The following is a 20,804-nucleotide window of genomic DNA, read 5'->3' on the forward strand; positions in this document are numbered from 1 at the left end:
CTACAGGTCTAGCTAGCGCTATATAAAACTCAAAATAATAATAATAATGTTAAAGAGTGGATTTAAGTAGATGTTAAACTGGTACAGAGCTCAAGTGAACCCTGAAGCAAGCCCTTTTTTAATTGCTGAAGAAGCAAATGAAATGTACCTAGTGTGACACATAGGCCGTTATCACAAAAGAATCGCGGTTGTTCTCCTCGCTAGGGCTGACCCATCTCAAAGAAGTCAACACTGGTGATTCACTGGTCTGTTAATGCCTCTGGTGCACATGTACAGAGCATCATCGAGAAATTTGATAGAGATTTGTGGAGAGAAATAATTATGCATATTTTCCCAACAGTTTTATTGAGGTAATTGTTTTTCAACATACAGTTAAAATACCTAAACATTTTCTAAGGCACTTTTAGAATTGTGCACAGCAAAAAGTATCTTAATATATGTATTACTATTCATATCACATTTTTTGTTTATTAAATAAGGTTAACACAACATACACATTAATAAAACACAGGTACATTATAAAAAAGATAATACCGATTTTCTTTTAGATAACAGTGGGAAAACTATATACAGTTTATGTGTACCCATATACATATACACACATGGTAAGTTGCAGTACAGATGTAGAGCAAAAGATATTGTCTTATATTTACCAATGTACACGAACAGTGGGAGTTATTTACACTTTGCAAGCACTCACCTTTCTGTGAAATACCTACAGCATCACATGGGAAGAATCACAGATCAAGGCATCATGTCCCCTTTTCATCTCAGATGCCACTCTCACTGCCCGCTGAAGAAAGAGACGTGTGGCCTACATTGCTTACTACAGCTGCACAATCAAATATTTAATAGTGAATTTAAACTGAATTTGCTGCTTTGAACATCATGTGCGCAGAATGCAGGGTGAGAATGTGAATCTCAACTGTGCTTTTGTTTTCCAATCCAACTAAAAATGTGGACGCAGAATGAGCCAGCATGGTCAGTGTTCGCGCCGTTCCTGAAGTACTTTGTGTTTCTGAAAGAGCTGCTGCAGTGTGGTGGTATTTCCCACCAGCCATTGATTTGTAGGACGCCATGTTTGCTTCATCCTGAAAAGGTTCGGATTTCATTTCTGTTTACTATTACTAATGCAGCAGGGAACTGAAAGGCATTTCTCAATAACCAGAAACTCAGAATCCCAACATGTATGGCTCTCTTGGTTGTCTAGAAAATGATTCTACTGGCATTCACAATATAAAATGCTAGCGCAAAAAAAGAAAAAAACACCTTCTTGATACATGAAACAAAAATACAACAAACTAAATAGGCATGTGGCACACGAAGGTTGGCTTTCTCAAACATTTGGTCTACAAGGCCCTGTTATCTCCAGTCCTCTTTTGCTTTCTAATGTTTGCCCCTCCAACAGTACAGCAAAACGAAACATTTTTAGAATTTAAAAAAAAAGCCCGACTGGAATGTTCAGAACATCTGTAATATTTACCATGTGGGCTTAACCAAACCTCTTCAAAACAAAAAATATTAAAACAATAAAATGTACACAAATTAAATAACTTAAACTACCCTTGCATGTCCATCTCCCTGTTCTGCTTTGTTGATTGCCATTTAATGTGCACATGAATGAGTAAATGTGCATTTAACTTTTCTTTGGGGAAAAAAAGCTCATTTCAGGCATCATTACCATGGTACAGGACCAGAGACGGTGGTGAGCAGCAGTGACTCACTGCCATCTGCATAGGTTGTTTCTTCACCCAAACCCAAGATATGACACTGAATACTGGCACTGAACTTACTTGGGAATGTCTATAAAAGGACATCAAAACGCACCAATAAAAAGCAATAAAAATGTGGTACAAAAGAAACGTGTTGGCATTGGGAAAAGTAAAAAACGATGCTCACGTAAATAGGAAACCCAAAACGAAATCTTCAAAATAGGGAAAAGCTGGAACAACTAACAAAGGATATACCCAAGATAACCAAGGGATTAATTTGTATTAAAATTACACTTATTCTTTATGGCAAACTGCTCACAATTCTATTACCAAAGTTGATTATGTGTACATTAGCCCTTTTTAGGTCCAGATTCGATTACTCGAACATTTAGTGTCCACCTTCTTTTAAAAAATGATTTTTTTAAATTAAATTACAATTTACGTTTAAATTGGTCAAAATGCTTTAAAGAATGCCATATACGTGACATGTCCTGGTAGTCATGCATTTGGATTCCGTATCGGTTATGCTGTCAAAGTCTACAACACCAATACAAGTCATTAGGTCCTTGTTCATTCTCTGCATTCTGCTCTGGGGAACTAATCAGCATTATAGAAACTGTTTACAGTTTGTAGCCTGATAGGTGTGTCTTAGATTTTGTGACTGTAGCCAACATTTTCTTTGCCCGACAAAAAATATGTCTTTATTTTACTTTGGGGGTGCAAGTACAGAACGTTGACTCAGTCCATCAAGCAAATAAAAAAATGCTTGTATAGTTGTACAAAGAAAAGTATCAACATGTTCCTAAACAAAGCCGATTTCACCTCACTGTCCTCTCGGACATTTGTAGAACAGAGTGTTCTGTGTCAAACCATACTGCACTGCTAAGAGCAAGACATGAAACCAAGCCCCACTGCGTATTCAAAACACTTGAAACAAGCCATGGTGTCAAAGGCTGGGCGTCAGCATGATCTGCTAATAGGAAAGCCATTGGAGCGGGATCCTATTGTTAGTATTAGTTCCTTTGGGAAAACGTAATCTATGAACATTCAAAACTGTCGCAAAATAAACTCCTATAATCCTCTAAGTTCCCTCTAGGGAAAAGGACATTAGATCTTACAATCAGACACTAGTTACATAAAGCAGCAATTGGCAACATCATGACTGTTCCACTTGGGCGGCATGTATCTTTTTCGATGACGTGTGAATTGACGATTGAGCAGAAGTCCTATTCTTTGCATTTTCTCTTTTTTTCTTAAATAACTTCTGTGCTTGTCTACGAGCCACTGTCAGACACGTAACTAAAGAAATCTGCACGTCAGGGAGGCAGTAAAGTAAAACTTAAAACCTGTGTTCACACAGCAGAATGTCCTTAGCTGTGATTGATTGTCAGGGTCTGTAATCTCTGGCCCTTTTGCCGAGGTTTAAGAAACCAGTACTACATGTAACAAATACCCTGTAAAAATGCCGACTTGAGCGTGTGTTTCCACTCTGTATTCTTTGCTGCTCGGCCCTCCTTCTCACAACCAGCCATGGCTCGCCCCTCTCTCCACTGGATGTGTTTTACATGTTGTGAGAAGGCGTGCACAACACCACACCAACTACATTCTTAGAGACTCACCGAGCACCAAAGACGTCTTTCACTGTGCTTACAGTTATTCATTTTTCCAGCTGCCGGTAATTAGGTAGTTTTTTTTATACCTCTGTTTAAAGCACTTGCACATATGTTTAAAATACACACCACAAATATTTCACCCTGTTTACACCCACCTTTGCCCCAACGTGTAGAGGCGTATTCGCAAACAAAATATTCACAGCCTGAGCGCGAGAGTACTAGTAGTTGGCCCTATTTTCAGTTGAAGAACAGTGCCAACCACAAGAGGGCGCCAGAGGAGCAGCAAAGAACCGGTACATACAGTGAGAAAACATTGGCAAGGAAGAGAAGTGCATCTATCTCATCAAGTATCACGTAGAATATATACATTGCCCGCACCTGGTTCCCTCCCCTGTATCTAGTAGGAAACGAAGTGCCGAGTCATTCGCCCTGAAACAGCCTCGGCGTTGCACAGTGTGGCAAACGCATTCTTTTAACACAGCATTGACAAAAGAAATAGCCCACGACATTTCCTTTCTGAACCCAGTGCCTGCTTTTAAGATAGTGCAGCGCGAACTACTCTTCCAAAAACTCAGTCAACTAGGCAAATTAACATAATTGTTTCTAGAACATTTTGTAACGGTTTAATTTACAGCCTAAAACTCTATTTCTCGAATCAATATACCAGGGAGAAATGCAGACGCTCACTTATATGGCAAATTTGAACTGCTACATGAAGATGTGTATTTTATTGATATGCAAACGGGTGACCACACTGATGCAGGCTTTACTTCCAGTTCCCTCGAGAAGCCTGTTACAATCTCCACCTCTTTCTACCATGAGTTCAACCCTCCAACCTAGAAATCCACTTTCATAAACCATGTCCAAGCCAAGCATTCAGTAATGCTTGTAATTCATGACTAATGCCACCATTTTAAAATCCACGTTTGTCCTCTTAAGTTCCTGACGATACCAGTATATATTCTATTTACTTAAATAAAATCACAATTACTGGCGAGCATAAATTACTACATTGAAGCAATCTTTCAGATACATATCACCGTGTGAGAGGAGGTGAGGGATTAAAGGGGCGAGCCTGTAAGGCCGTTGCTTAAATGTGGCGCGAGAGGACGAGCGTGGTGTAGAGGGGGCTGGGCTTGGTGCCATAACTAACCCCAAATCTAAACCTTTCGAAGCAGCTGCGGATGTCCTGGGGAGTTTGCACAAATCCCTGTGAAGCTCTCCAAACATGAGTTGGCCGGTCTAGAGAATGGTACAAGGCCGATAGGACTGGGCATCTGTCAGCGTCTGCACAATATGATATTACCCTGGAGCCCTTTCAAGGTCTGACACCGCAGTTCTTAAAATCCCCGTGCAAAAACTTTATTTTTTACACTAACATTTGCAGCGACTGTGGAGTTTGGCACAGTTTGAAGATACAGCAGTGAGTGGTGGAAACAAAGCAGTATTTGCGCCCTAATAACAGCCGGAGGACATTTGTTGCAGTTCACTGAACCAATCCAATGTTTCGGTCAACTTGGTGTAGGCCTTGATTTCTAACTGTTGGGCTTTTAACGCTTTGCATACAGGACACAGAGAAGACATGGTCAATAAATCACAGGTCCTGATCACGTGGCAGTGGTTCTATCAACAGAGGACCAGCCTGCAGTGGACATGTGGATACAGAGGCCTACACCTCAACAGAAACCATACCTAATAGCCACTTTCCTCTTTTACTAAGTAATAATGTGGAAGTATCTTCAAGATGCTAACCTTGCTGTGCTAAACGTGGGCACCACAAGAACATCTGTGACGAAGGTGAAAGTTTGGGAGTTTTTGGAAAACCATGAACTTGTTTCTAAGCGCTTACCTATGCTTTTATTCGCCCTCGGAAACCAACTGCATGGGAGAATGATAACCTGTCGACACGTGAGCTGCTGCGGATACTTTCATGCATCTCTGCACTAACCTGAGCTTCATGTCATGTACCGCGAGATGTCTCACCTGAGCCTCCATTTTATCATTACCAACAGCAGTCTGACCAGCTTACGATCGCGATAACGTTAGCTTGTGCAAAGAAAGCCTTGGAAGCATCACCATAAGCAATCCTACTCTTCAATCTTCTCCACTTTCATGATCCAATAACAAATTCACCACTTGTACAGTCTTTTATAATCCACGCCATTGTAACAGGCTGGGACTGGCAAGGTTAGACTCTCTCGAAAGAAAAAGGTTGCAAATTCAGTGTAGTATTTTCATACCAAGGGCATTTTTAACCGAAAGGTGCAATGTATCCAATCCCTGCTTGATACTTTTACTAGCTTTGCAACTGCGGACAATTAGGGGTTCCTTTCATTGCACCACCCACTGGAAACAATGGAGTGTGAGTAGGGGTGCGACTGAGGCGCTGTTTTCAACAGGAATGATTTCTCCACAGAACAACCCATCCCGCAAACAGCATTGGGCAGCATTATTTGTTTACAAGCAGGTGCTGCCAGTCAATGGCTGCAAAGCATGGTCATGTAGGAAGAAAGGCCATTTTACATCCAGCGCTCTCGTGCTTCAGAATGCGGCCAGGGCACATGTGGCTAGAGGTCCTTGCAGGCTCTCCAAGCTCTGCCAAGACAGATCTCTAGTGGAATCTTTGTCACAGGAGAAAAGAGATGGGATCCAGGTAGGAGCCAGATCACAGATAGACTATGGTGCAGATTTATATTACTTGAAGAACAAATCGTCTGCCCGGTGAATGATAAACGGGTGGGCCAATGATCATATCTTCCCCTATAAAGAAGTTATGCCTAACCCAAAGCCCACAAAAGCAATATTGAAATTTAGAGTCGTCCTGAACCCACGTAACATCAATTAGAAGATAAAATCACTTATGTCGAATGACCAAGGTCTGTGCTCCTGTGGCCTACAAGTAAAATGTAGTAGTCAACGTATCTTGTTGGATTGTTTGTGATTTTTAGAAGAACGGAAAAATATTTCAAAACCTATTTTTATTGTTTATAAAAGTTTCAGTAGGGACCAAGCACTTAGCTTATTGACAACTGAGATTTTTAAATGTGGCATGTGCAATAGGAATATTTTTAATTGCAATACAGGAGTCATTGAAGGAACTGGTATAGTTTGAAACGAATAGATGGTAGAAATTCGATCTCACCATGATCTGTGGATTACTCTAGATTCTGTATAAATGTATAGCTAATGTATAAGCAACTCCTTGCTGCTTTGGTGAAGAACTAAGAGTTTTATATACGTGGGTCTCCCATTGTATACTTTAGTAGTTTTTTTGTGTATTATATTGTTTTATGGTGAAACTGTTGGGATAAATCATATTTTAATTGTTTGTAATGTGCTACTTTTTATGGCTAAATATGCCAACTAAAAATATTTAAAAAAGTGAAGTTGTTTTTCCCTACAAAAAGCGTGCACAGTAGCTTCACACAGTAATGTCAGAATTGTAAACAAAGTGCCCGTATGGGCTTGCTCACTGCTTTCTTACATGTGGTTTCAATTTTGTTCCAAGCTCATAGGAGCTATAAACTGTACAAGTAGTGAAGGACTTGGAAATGTAACCGAAAATGCATTTTGGAGTTCTAGGAGCAACATTTTGAAGTTCTAAGAGCAAAATGAGTATGCACAGTACATAAACCTTTGATTGCAAAATCTTTGCATTGACCTTGACGTCTTTTTGATAACGACACTTAATATTGGGAACCCGAAAAATAAACCTGCTTCCCTTCCACAGTGCATAGCCCTTTTTTGAGCCTGCGGCCCGATGCAGGTGGCATTGATGCGCACTGCGGCTTGAGACTGAGTTAGATACCTGTTTATCAATAAGTGCTTTAACAGAGGGCCATTTTTTTCCTTAACTGAACACATTCGTTGATCTGTCGAGTGCTGCATGTTTCTTTGAGGCCCATAGCGCCCTTTATAATAACTTTGCACATGCATTTAAGCAAGAACTCACTATCACTCACTACCAACTTACTGTTGTTTCAAGAATATCAAACATGGCAGACATTCTGCAATTATTTCAAGGCTGTCGATAAACAATTGTTGGCCTTCTGTAATACTTTAACTGTAGCTAAGGAAAGGGTCGAAGATAGGACCACTAACCTGTTTGTTATGTTTAGACAGAGATAAAAGTCAGATTGTCAATGCAGTTAGTCTTAGCTCTGAGTTGTGCATGCCATGAAAAATTCAGCAAATCAAACATGGACCACCTCCATGATTGCGACACACACCGAATTGTTCTGTTGTTACGAAGTGTCCTTCGTCGCTTGCTCCTAACACAACCTTCTTCGTATGACAGTAAGTTTGTGATGCAGTGGCGCCCAGCAGATATGGCGCAACCAGTCTTAAAAGATTCATAATGAGGATTCTGGCGATCCACTCACCAACATGTGAGACCTCGTGCTTAGGAATTAAAAGCAAAAAGTTGAGGCTACAACACCCAGTACTAGCACTTTGTTCACTGGCACCACGCAGGGATACTCAAATTCTACTGACGTACTGAGGCCACAAACAAGCAGTAGTACTGTGTTACGGGCAATAAACAACAGCTGTTTGATGCACATATATTGCACTACTTAAAATCCTTGATTGTCTGCAGTTTTAGGTTATACAAAATTAAATGCCTCCTTAAAACATAAAATGCTTTCTTCGAGAAATTTTCATCCAGAGGCTGCCGCCGCTCTCATTTGGGCCAACAGTTTGAGAGGTCCTTTGACTCCAAAGGATTCGTTGTGTAGGCCACGATCTTTATCTCCAGGCCTACAAGATGAAGCCTACTGGACAGTCCAGGGTCTGCTCCCAGCTCCATACCCTTGCAAGAAGTCTTGTCCATTTAATGGTCTGCATGATCTTTCCAAATGATCAAGCGGCAGGGGTGGACGCACAAAGATCACGGTGAACTAGCTGTTCCTCTTTATTCGGAAAATAATCATCTGCCCTTCAAATTCCGGAGGATCTCCTCTTCAAGTAAGGTCAACGGCATCCGATTCCCTATTAATTACAGATTAAGACGTAGTATATACACACAAGGTGTTGTTTATGATCCAGTGCAACCTCAAGGCTTTAGGAAATATGATTTCCAGACCATGCTGGGCAGTACTTGATTATAATTCTGCAAGATGTTATGGGCGGTGAAACCTGCAAAAAAAAAATAAACAATTACAATTTGAGTTTATAAACGTGTAGTTACACCAATGGCAAGACACTTGTTCTTTTTACTTTTATAACTAGATTTCTAGAATGTTTTGTCTACTCAGAAGAATATCATACCCTCTAACTTTAATAAATGAGATCAAGTAAAGCCAGGGGCGGTGGGTGACATTTCAAAGTGGTGGGGCGCAAAATAATTTGCATACAGCACCATAGCGAGTGAGCGAGCCCGAACCCCAAAAGGGAGGTTTGGGGGGATTACCCCCCCAAGAAAATTTTGAAAAAAAAGAAGAAAAATCATGCATTTCAAGCAAATTTGAGAAAGCAGGAAGGTTAATAAAGCAATTGTGAAAGTGCAGTTATTACATTAATAGATGGCATAACATAGGTAGCTGCTTATTCAGTATAACCACAGAGCTTCATACATTTCGTCCTATTACGCTCAGGTGCTGAATTCAGACTATAAGACTTTCATGAAAATCTCAGCTCTAAGAGTAGAAGAAGTTGCACAGCAGTTGGGAGACAGCCTTCACAAAGCATTAGGAAAATGAGAGGCAATTACTTGAAAGCAAACTGAAAGCAGTGCATCAAGTAGTAACTTAAAGCAATGCATCCAGCAAAACAGTGCATGCAGTCAACCATACAAAAGTAAACTAAAGCAAGTGTGAACCTTTACTTTGAAAGCAGGGTGCTAGTCAACAGGCCAGTCACATACATTTAAACTGAAGAAGAGTACACTTCAGCATGCAGGCACCAACATAAAAGCACCAAGCAAGTCAAACAGTTTAATGAAAGAAAAATGAAAGCAATACATCCAGCAAACTAGACAGTGACTCAAAAAGTAAACTGAAGCAAGTGCACACTGAAAGGAATGCGCAGTCATAAGTTAGACATTCACATAAAAGCAACTTACCAAGACACCCAATCAATTACATGGGAACAACTTGAGCCAATGCACCCAGAAAACCAGACCAGCACACCAAAGCATCCCACCCCTGATTGGATGGCAGCTGTGCTCTTAGGGTCACCCCTCAGTTTTTTGGCAGGGTTGAGCACCCCCCAGTTTTATGCCCTCTGCGTCTGAAGGGGAGACAGGCAAAAGGGGTCATAATGGGACATCTGGCACAGCCACTTTGTAATCAAGGTCACCCAACCAGCTCAAGACTGAGTTACAGGCTGATCTTAAATCTTTAAACAACCACAAGGGTCTCCAGCTAGTTGGTTCTTGAGCCAAAAGAGTCCTCAGCTCACTGGGAGTCTTGACATCGGACATGACAACGTCCCTTAATCCGGAGCAACTGTGGGGACTGGTCTGGGTCTGGATCTGACTTGGTACGAGCAGGATACAAAAAGTAATGGGTAGGTGGTAACCCACTTCAAGTGAAGGAGCTGTAAGGAACCTAAGCGCACTGGTGTGGATACCACTAATAGGGCAGCTCTGGCTTTCTCAGGGTGGGTGTCAGCTGTGTGATGAAACCAGCATGTGAAGCAGTTACCTCAAACAAACTAAAACCAATACACTCATCAAGACAAGGAGTTACATGAAATCAAATAGAAAACCACCATCAAGCCAGGTAGTCACCTAAAGGCAAATTGAAGTGACTGCACACTATGGGAAGTGCACTTCACCAGCCAGCCTATTACACTAAAGGAAAATAAAAGCAATGCTCCCAGTAAACAAGACAACATAAATTGAAAATGTTTCCCCACAGGACCAACAGTCACAAAAAGTAAAGAAACAGAATGAAGTCAGAGGCACTCCAGGAATCCAGGAGAGTGGTCTGGTGGACTGTTCATGAAGGCTGAACCTGGTTTCCCAGAACGAAATTCGGCAGCTCTGGCGTAGTGCCACATCCCCCAATGAACACCATACTATCCCACTGAGACACCCACACTGCCTTCAGCTACAACCCAGTTGTGCCCTGCTACATATACCTGGATGCGGCTCAATTCAAATTATGCACAAGAGTGATATGCTGCCTGGAAAAAAAGTACCTTCCTGGAAAAAGCAAACCCTCATATAGATGCAAGATTAAGTAAAGCATATGAAATGTAAGTAGAACAACACGGCTACCTTAACACTTTTATACTTATTATTCAGAAATCAAGAGTGATTTTTACTGAAACTTTAAGCACCACTACAGATCCCTGGGGGGACCAGTATCACGGTGTATTGCTTATATCCTGTGAACCGTGAGCAGTATGGTTTAAAAAGACTACATTACTCAACACAGAGCCACTGCTTGTTTCTCTTTTTTTTTCCTGTTTCATTATTTTTCATCCTTCCACTCCCTTATTGTTTCAAGGTCTCAGTTACTTTTCTTTTGTCCTCCACATGATAAATGTGCCTTCCTTCCCATGATTTCCAATCTTTCGCATCCCCTCCTGTGATTTAACCTCTCAGTTCCCAGGTCACCCAATACCTGAAAAGTGGAACTGGGCCCCAGGACATGTATTAAATAGCCCCACATCCTCCACTGTCTCCCATATTCAGGTACTTATGAAGTATTTGGTGACCTAAACATGGCCACCGAGATGGACATTAGCCATGTTGAAGTACATGGCTTTGAAATCAGGCACAAGTCAAGGGTGCACATGGGTCAAAAACATCCACCCACTCTTTTCACAAGGTGTGCTCCGTGTACCTGCCAAGAGGTTAGGCCCCACTGAAATATGGCAACTTGTCCCCTTGCAATTGTCAGAAACCGTGGCATATTCAGCAAGGCCTGCACATTGCCTGCTTCTATTCTGAGCAGCAACTTGTAGGAGGGGATTGGCGCTTAAAATATTTTCAAGAGTATATCCATGCACCTGCAGTACTTCCAATTACACTGCACACTAATATTCCGCGTTCTCACCTGTATGGCCTTGCAGCTTCGATTTATTACCTCAACTGGGTGTCACGTTTGCTGCGGTTTTATGTAGTATTTTAGCAAAAGGGTTAGTAGGTAATAAATCATACACTAAGGTAAAATACGGCACAACAATAAGGGTATGCAGCCAACGCAGTGCTGAAAAAAAAGGTGTGAAATATTCCGACCAACATCTTTTAAAAAGTATGCTTTAATTTAAGCGTTTTTTTTTTTTGAAAACCTTTATTAGACAATATAAGTAAACAAATACGGGCCTACAACCCACGGGCCGGCCTCGACAACATTTAAAGCACAGTAACAAGCAGTTAGGCGACTCAGCAGCACAGCAAGCAAGCAGAATTAATCCGAGTTACACTATAAGTAATTGCGCTGCCGAGAAGTAGGATAAGTGAAGGTTTAATTTTAAAGTTATTTTTTTTTTTAAACGTGTCCAAAGCAATAGAAGTCAAGAATACGTCCAGGACAGAAGTGGGCAACGATCATCAGAGAAATCAGCAAACATTATCCATAAAACAAATGGCTGGAGGCGAGTATGTCAGGATAAATGAGAAACACACGGTACAATACACCCCAGCCACTACCCACATCTCCCAATCCACCCCATGACCCAAGGAAATAGGAGAAGAAAAGAGTAAAAGAGGAAGAAGAAAAATTGAGGCCCATAGAAACTGAAACGAACAAAGAAAACCCCCCCCCGAACACCCCCCACCCTACACGCATGCAGAGGCTACGGCCTACCCCCCCCCTAGCAGTGTGTCTGTCGCCCCAAAAGAGTACCCGAAATTCAGAAGAAAGGAAAAGAAGGAAAAAGAGAATCACATAAGACCGGAGGAGGGCCAGAGAAATAACCAAAACAATCAGCACTTGAACCCGCGGCCACCCAACCCCGGACCCCGCCCCAGGTCCTAGCCAACATTTACCTCCAACAATTGTCCATTACAGCCCCAGCAATACACACAGCAGGTTGCAACAAAAAGGAGGAACATCCTCAGCCCTGTCCCCTTCGATCCAGCATGACAGCGGAGTCCAGGTCTAAAACAGCCAACGTGGACGGAGAAGGCAACCGTGAAATCCACTGCAGAAGTCGAGGCACTTGAGATGAGTCACACTGGCTGGGAGGTCGGTCACATAAGTCAATAGAAGCCACTGCTGCTTGCCCGAAGATAGTACAGTGGGAAGCAAGACAAAACAAAAGTTCAACCGTAGCAGCAGGCCGAGGCAAGAGCATCAAATCCAGGAAGAAGCAAAGAGGCACGCCACCAGAAGACAAAGGAAATGGAAAACATGGCGTCCGAAGCAGAAGCACCAGCCATCGAGAAAGATCATTATCGCCAGACCTCTTCAAAGCAACTACGGAGAGTACTGCAGCGGAAACTGAGGCCTGACCAGCTATCGCCTCCACACGCTCCAGGGTAGACAATCCACCGTAAACCGGGTGAGGATGTGGCATAGTGTGCAGCACTGAAAGGCAATCACGGCCAGCCGGTGAAATCGCATCAAGCCGGTCCCCCAATCCTTGAGCAGTGTCACGAAAGGCAATCCTTAGATCCTCCAAAGCATCCAAAACATCACGAGGCCCCAGCGGTGTATCCGGACTGGAGGATGCAGCATTGTCCCCCGTCCAGGGCGAACGGCAGCAGAGCATTTCCGAAAGCAAGTCGCCATTTTCAATCATGGACTTACAACAATTCTGCAGAGGATCCGCGAGGCACCGCTGGGACAGAAACATGAGGACAGCTGATCATGAAGCAGCTCCAACTGTGGTAATGCCGGCAAACAATTAGCTCCCGAAACGAGCAGATGACTCCGCTTGCAGGCGCTGGGTGCCCGATGCGGAAAATGGCGTCCGCTACGGGGGAGAGCAACAAAGAAGCAGACCCGTCACCTCCAAGCTGTGCAAGGATACAATGTGTGAGCGCCGGTACAAAGTTTCCAGGCGCGTAGGGTCGCCGAGTGGAGGGAAGCGCTGCGGCGATAAGCCCAGCGCAGCAATGCAATTCCAGCCGACCGGCTCCTCCTCCACCACGGCGGCCGCTGTTGTTGTGGCCGCTTCCGGCCGTATCCCACAGGCTATGGCCCGGCTGCGATCCCTCGAAGGGCCGGGAAGAGAGCAGGGACGCCTCACCACCGGTAGCGCTCGGATTGCACCGGGAAGCACATCGACGTGATCAGGAGCACTTCTCGAGTTCACTTGTTGTGTGAAGGCACAGGATATGCGGCAGGATAGTGAAGAAAGGCACAAGGGTCGGCGGAGCCGAGAGACTAGGCGGCCATCTCGGCTGCAGGCTAGGCTCCTCCTCCAATTTAAGCGGTTTTGATTTATTTTTCTTAAATATTACTTTGGGCAGAGCACCCCTGCACACTTAAAGACGGATGTGTCCACTAAAGTATTAGCGTAGCTTCAGTTCAAACTATTCTGTCAGGGCTAGGATTGCTACCCAGTCTGGCCGGTCATCTCGATTCCGATGTAAACGGGAGTGTGCTGCCCAATGAAGAGTCCATGCTTTGCGCCATTACCATACTGACCTTGATGGGGTTTTTTCACGTAATATCGCCAATTAATGCACAGTCTAAGCACTGGGGGAGAGGTAGCTGCTGACAGAACACTCACCCCGTGCACCGCCCTGCCCGAGCAGAGCACCTTGGACAGCGCGGGCAGGCTTCTTCTGGTCCACCGCTTGGGGAGGGGCGGCGTCTCACTCCAGCCTCAGCTTTCATTGGCTCCCCAAAGGCGCCCTCAGCAGCGCCCAGCCAGAACAAACATGCCTCACAAAGGGCACAGTCCTTAATCTGCCACAGCTTCAGGGCTTCAGAGTGTGAGGTCCTGGCTGCTGAGAAGGAATGGCTCTCAACTAGCTTGAGCTTCGGAGGGAGTGAGAGAACTGGATGCAGATGCGCCTTTGCCTCTTTGCCACCTTACCTTGCACCCAGCTTCAGAGAGAGTGTAACCTACCTTTCTTACCCAAACCACCACTACCCTAACCTCCGGGAGTGAGATTCATTGCTGCAAGGAGGCACCTCTGACCAACTCCCGGCATCAAAGAGGGAGAGTCTTAATTCCGGAGACCAATCCTAAACTATGTCAGTCTTTAGAGAGTGATGTCTTGTAGGAAGGAGTGAGGGCCTCATTCGCTCTACTCCAGCTTCAGAGCGCCTAGATTCTGCTTGCAGGGGAGGACAGAGGAGAGGGCCCACCCTCACCTCTACCTTCAAAACCTGAGGCTCTACTTGCAGAGTAGGCGACCCTGAACCATTTTGTGGAGATTGTGGTCCGCACAGGCCGGACTCAGGCGAACGAGAGGGAGGGTGCTGCCGGGTGGCAGAGCCAGGCAGGCTTTCTGGACTTTCCATGGTCAGAGAGTGGGGGTCCTGGGCACAGGAGGACTTTAGTCTCCTGCTATTGTAAAGGGTCAGACCACAATAGCGGGGTGCACCCTGCTCCCCTGATATACTGAGGTTCCTGTTCGCAGGAGGCTATTTAGCAACGCTGCTGCTACATAAAGTGAGGGGCCCTAGTTCCGGAAGGGCACTAACTGTTTGATCTTTCGGCTGTATGGCTGCATGTTAGCAAGGTGAGTGAATGTGTGTATTATAGACAAATGTATGATTGATGAATAAACAGCAGAACGCACAAATGTGCCTCTTGCTACTATCCATTTTTCGTACATAAGGGAAGCAAAGCTAGGAATTAGTGATCTTCCCAGGATCACACCATTTAGTCAAACGGAGAAGCTGGGATACGAGCCAAGGTCTTCTTTTTCTCAACCTACATTAACCATTAAACACCTACATTTATCAGTGTATTCGGAAAACAAATGCAGTTATTATGTGTGTGTGTGTTTGTTTAACAATTTAAACACACCTTTACTGTCGTAAAAATAAATCTACAGCAGTGCTGATGGGAAAGGGGAATGCAGTGCTGTCCGTTGAGTTTAATTACTGCCTATACGGTGCTCAAGCTTCATGGCGCTTTTGGTAAATTTAAAAAGAAAAAAGTGAGCAAAAACAAATAATGACGTCAACGAAAATAATAATTGCAATACGCTAATCATATAACAATATTAACATATTTTGGAATTTGTGCCCCCAGGATTGGCTAGGGGGGCACATTTGCTGCTCGCCCTGTCGCCCTTAGGAAACCCGGGCTGTGGCAGGCGAACAGCACGGTGAAGCACCCCTGGGTCCCACTGGGGAACTTCCAGTGCGCATGCTTGAGAAAGTTGCCAACTGTAAGTTCCCCAGCAGGACTGCGCACTACGGTCTGCTGCAGCCTGAGTGTGTGGACTGTCACTCAAGCTGCAGCAGGCCACCCCCCCTGTGCAATTCAGCGCAATGTATTTTATTTAGAGATACGGCCGGCGGCCGCGATGCGGGTCCATGGTGGCTGGTGGGGCTACGCCCCAATGGACGCACCGCGGCTGAGTAAAGCCCCTTTTTTTGAAATCGGGAAAACATTATGAAATTTTGCTCTGGATTTGAACTTCCCAGCCACGCTCTCATTTCTTTAAGTTATGCTAACTTGGGCACCTTTCCAAGTGCCCTCTCTACTTTGTCAATTGTTGTAATCAGCTGAACTTAATAACAGTTCATGGTGGGGAGTGAACTTTACACTCGGGAATAGATTTTTATCCACAGGTTTCATGTTTAAAACGAACGTTTTTGTGCTCAAATGGGTCGTCAATCTCTGCAAAGTAGCTGCTGTTAGAACAATTCATTTTTATCTTTTTGCCTCTCATTTCTATTTTCAGTATCTTTCTTTTGCATCTCATTCAATGAAAGTGCACTGGCTTCAAAATGGCTTTAATTGAGAGCCTTATATAGGGATATTGTAAAACACATTTAATCTAAATATTTATTGTCTAAATATGTAGTCCGTATATCTTGATAATGGTTACTTTCAGACCCAGGTACTGACAATACCTGTAAAAATAAGTAATACTCTAGTTCAGGATTGTTTATCATGCAGGAAAGCATTAGCAATTATAAAGTAAAATGCTACTTACCAGTATGCATCTGTTCTTGGCATGTAGAGCTGCAGCGTTACACACTGTGCATAGATGTTGGGCCCGGATGTTTGCAGTTGATGTTGGGCCCGGATGTTTGCAGTTTATTTTTGTCCTGAAAAGTTCTTTGGAAGTCACAAGATAGGTGACTCCTCCTTTGGACCACATTGCGCATGGGCATCGGCTCCATCCTCAGATTGTTTTTCGCCATTAAGGAAATGATGGAGTTTTGCAAGAAAAGGAAGGATGTCCATGTAAGCTGTATCTAATTGAGATAATACTGGAACAGACAAGGGTAGCCAGGGAGGCGGGTGGGAGTGTGTAACTCTGCAGCTCTACATGCCAAGAACAGATGCATACTGGTAAGTAGCATTTTCCGTTCGAGGAATATGAGCTGCAGATTACACACTGTGCATAGATTGTATAGCAGTACCCACTCTTAGCGGCGACCACCCATATCTGTTGCAGTAGTTTGAAATACTGTTTTGAGAACAGCCTGGCCCACATTATCTTGTTGTTTAGTTTGCACATCTACACAATAGTGTTGACATCTAGGGTATGAAGAGCTCTTTCTGCTACTGTCTGTGGCTGCGAGAAGAAAACGGGCAGTTCCACAGATTGATTGAGGTGGAAGGGAGAAATGACCTTGGGCAGGAATTTTGGATTAGTACGGAGAACGACCTTATTATGATGCATTTGCAAGAAAGGTTCTTGAATGAATAGTGCTAGTAGTTCACTAACTCTCAGTAGAGAAGTAATAGCTACTAGGAACGCTACCTTCGATGTTAAAAATTGTAGTTCACATTTATGTAAACGTTCGAAGCGAGGTCCCATTAGCCGGGTGAGAACAATGTTCAAATTCCACACCGGTAAAGGTGGTACTCTGGGAGGAATTATTCTCTTAAGGCTTTCCATAAAGGCTTTAATAGCAGGTACTCTGAACAGAGATAGATGCTGTCTGTTTTGAGATATGCTGCTATGGCAGCAAGATGCAGTCTAATAGATGTGTAGGCTAAGTTACATCTTTGGAGGTGTAGCAGGTATCCTATGATGTGTTCAATAGACACGTCTAGGGGATTAATGTTGTTGTTGTGACAATATATTACAAAGCGTTTCCACTTCGCTCCATAGCATGCTCTAGTGGATGGACGTCTAGCTTCTTTTATGACATTCTTGCAGTCTGGAGGAAGGTTAAGATATCCGAATTCAAGGATTTCAGGAGCCAGATCGAAAGGTTTAGCTGAGCTTAGTCCGGGTACCTGATCTCTCCACGGTTCTGTGTTAAAAGGCGTGGAGACCGGTGTAGTTTTTAGTGCGGTACTACAGACAGTTGTAGCAATGTGGTGTACCACGGCTGTCTGGCCCACGTTGGAGCAACTAGGATGAGGGTCAGAGAATGCTGCTGTATTTTGCATACTACTAGTGGCATGAGTAGTAGAGGTGGAAAAGCGTACGCAAATCTGTTTGACCAGTTCATCCATATCGCATTGCATTTGGACAGTGGGTGTGGATATCTGGCGGCCAAGCTTGGGCATTTGGCGTTTTCGTGGGTGGCAAAGAGGTCTATCTGAGGTTGTCCCCACATCTGAAAGAATTATTGAAGAACTTGCGAAGGAAGTTCCCACTCGTGGGTCTGTTGTGTCTGATGACTTAAAAGATCTGCTATAGTATTTTGTATTCCTGGAACATGCTGGGCTAAGAGGAATATGTTTTGAGGTATAGCCCACCGCCATATGTTTTGTGCTAGTTGAGAGAGTTGCAGGGAGTGTGTTCCGGCCTGTTTCTGTATCTAATACATGGCTGTCATGTTGTCCGTGCGGACTAACCCAGCTTTGTTTGATACTTGCTTTTGGAATGCTTTCAGTGCTAGGAATAAAGCTAGTAACTCCAGGTGAATGATATGGAGTAACTTTTGTTGTGGTGTCCACCTGCCTTGCATGTAGGTGGGCTCCCCAGCCGGAGAGCGATGCGTCCGCTGTCAAGACTATTTGAGGAACTGGCTCTAGGAACGGTCACCCTTTGGAAAGGTTTTTGGTGTTCCACCACTGCAGAGAGCGATGAGTCCGACCGTCTACCAACACTAGGTCTGTTAGTTGACCTTGAGCCTGGTTCATTGACGTGATAAGCACTCTTGGAGAGGACGCATTTAAAGTCTTGCATGGGGCACTATGAAAATGCAAGAGGCCATCATCCCTATGAGCTGCATGAACACGTGTTGGAAGGGAGTGTTGTGGCTGAAATGTTGTGAGAAGAATTTGCATGCAGGCTATCCTTACTGGAGTGGGATAAGCTAGCGCTGTTAAGATGTTTATTATGGCACCGAGGTACTGTTGTACTTTGGATGGTGCAGATGAGACTTGGTGTGGTTTATTGTGAACCCCAAGTTGTGGAGCAGTTGGATCGTGGCATGAGTGTGTTCCACACACTGGTTGTATGAGCTGGCTTTTATGAGCCAGTCGTCTAGGTACAGGAAGACGTGGATGTGCTGTCTTCGTAAATGTGCTGCCACTACTGCTAGTACAAAAGTGGGTAGTGATGGACGGAGCATCTAAACCAATCAAACACTCACACCCAGTCAAAAGATCTGGGTTTAATCCATCACCGTTCTTTAGCCCACTCTGCCACCCCAGTTCAGACATGGCTATATGCAAATCAGTCTGACCCTGTGCCTCATGGGAACAGTCCAGCCCGAACTGCCAAGCCATGCCTTCCCTGGACCGGAAACAAGCTTCCGAGGACCGGTTTCTGGCATTACAGCCGTCTTCAGCCCGGCTTCCTTGAATCCAGTGGCAAAGTGAGCAAGGGACTCACGTCTGAGCATACCCTGCCACACTTATGGCGGCCAAAAGCGGTACAAAAGGGGGTGGTGATGGACGGAGCATCTGAACCAATCAAACACTCACACCCAGTCAAAAGATCTGGGTTTAATCCATTACCGTTCTTTAGTCCACTCTGCCACCCCAGTTCAGACATGGCTATATGCAAATCAGTCTGACCCTGTGCCTCATGGGAACAGTCCAGCCCGAACTGCCAAGCCATGCCTTTCCTGGACCGGAAACAAGCTTCCGAGGACCGGTTTCTGGCATTACAGCAGTCTTCAGCCCGGCTTGTTTGAATCCAGTGGCAAAGTGAGCAAGGGACTCATGTCTGAGCATACCCTGCCACACTTATGGTGGTGATGGACGGAGCATCTGAACCAATCAAACACTCACACCCAGTCAAAAGATCTGGGTTTAATCCATCACCGTTCTTTAGCCCACTCTGCCACCCCAGTTCAGACATGGCTATATGCAAATCAGTCTGACCCTGTGCCTCATGGGAACAGTCCAGCCCAAACTGCCAAGCCATGCCTTCCCTGGACCGGAAACAAGCTTCCGAGGACCGGTTTCTGGCATTACAGCCGTCTTCAGCCAGGCTTGCTTGAATCCAGTGGCAAAGTGAGCAAGGGAATCACGTCTGAGCATACCCAAAAGCGGTACAAAAGGGGGTTCCCATGAGGCACAGGGTCATATGGCCATGTCTGAACTGGTGTGGCAGAGTGGGCTAAAGAACGGTGATGGATTAAACCCAGATCTTTTGGCTGGGTGTGAGTGTTTGATTGGTTCAGATGCTCCGTCCATCACCAACCCCTTTTGTACCGCTTTGGCCGCCATAAGTGTGGCAGGGTATGCTCAGACGTGAGTCCCTTGCTCACTTTGCCACTGGATTCAAGCAAGCTGGGCTGAAGACGGCTGTAATGCCAGAGACCGGTCCTCGGAAGCTTGTTTCCTGTCCAGGGAAGGCATGGCTTGGCAGTTCGGGCTGGACTGTTCCCATGAGGCACAGGGTCAGACTGATTTGCATATGGCCATGTCTGAATAGGGGTGGCAGAGTGGGCTAAAGAACGGTGATGGATTAAACCCAGATTATTTTGGCTGGGTGTGAGTGTTTGATTGGTTCAGATGCTCCGTCCATCACCACCCCCTTTTGTACCGCTTTGGCCGCCATAAGCGTGGCAGGGTATGCTCAGACGTGAGTCCCTTGCTCACGTTGCCACTGGATTCAAGCAAGCCGGGCTGAAGACGGCTGTAATGCCAGAAACTGGTCCTCGGAAGCTTGTTTCCGGTCCAGGGAAGGCATGGCTTGGCAGTTCGGGCTGGACTGTTCCCATGAGGCACAGGGTCAGACTGATTTGCATATGGCCATGTCTGAACTGGGGTGGCAGAGTGGGCTAAAGAACGGTGATGGATTAAACCCAGATCTTTTGGCTGAGTGTGAGTGTTTGATTGGTTCAGATGCTCCGTCCATCACCACCGCCTTTTGTGCCACTACTGCTAGGCACTTGGTGAATACTCTTGGTGCTGTTGTGACTCCGAATGGGAGTACTTGGAATTGATAGTGCTGCCCGTCTATTACAAATCTGAGATACTTCCTGTGAGCTTTCTGAATGGGAATGTGGAAGTATGCGTCCTTGAG

At 44.7% G+C, this 20,804-nt stretch overlaps 1 protein-coding gene across 3 annotated transcripts in view; it reads right to left on the reverse strand.

Moving 5' to 3' along the window:
* Positions 1-319: 319 nt before the first annotated feature.
* PHACTR2 (phosphatase and actin regulator 2) overlaps positions 320-20,804 on the reverse strand; it is a 662,085-nt gene continuing 641,600 nt past the window's right edge. For all 3 annotated transcript variants that reach the window (XM_078648997.1, XM_078648996.1, XM_078648995.1), the window contains one exon: positions 320-8,461. In XM_078648997.1, the coding sequence (XP_078505123.1) occupies positions 8,446-8,461 (16 nt within the window). In that variant the 3' untranslated portion in view covers positions 320-8,445. The remainder of the gene's footprint in view (positions 8,462-20,804) is intronic.

Source organism: Lissotriton helveticus, chromosome 6 (genome assembly GCF_964261635.1).
Source record: "Lissotriton helveticus chromosome 6, aLisHel1.1, whole genome shotgun sequence".
In the NCBI taxonomy this organism is placed as follows: domain Eukaryota; kingdom Metazoa; phylum Chordata; class Amphibia; order Caudata; family Salamandridae; genus Lissotriton; species Lissotriton helveticus.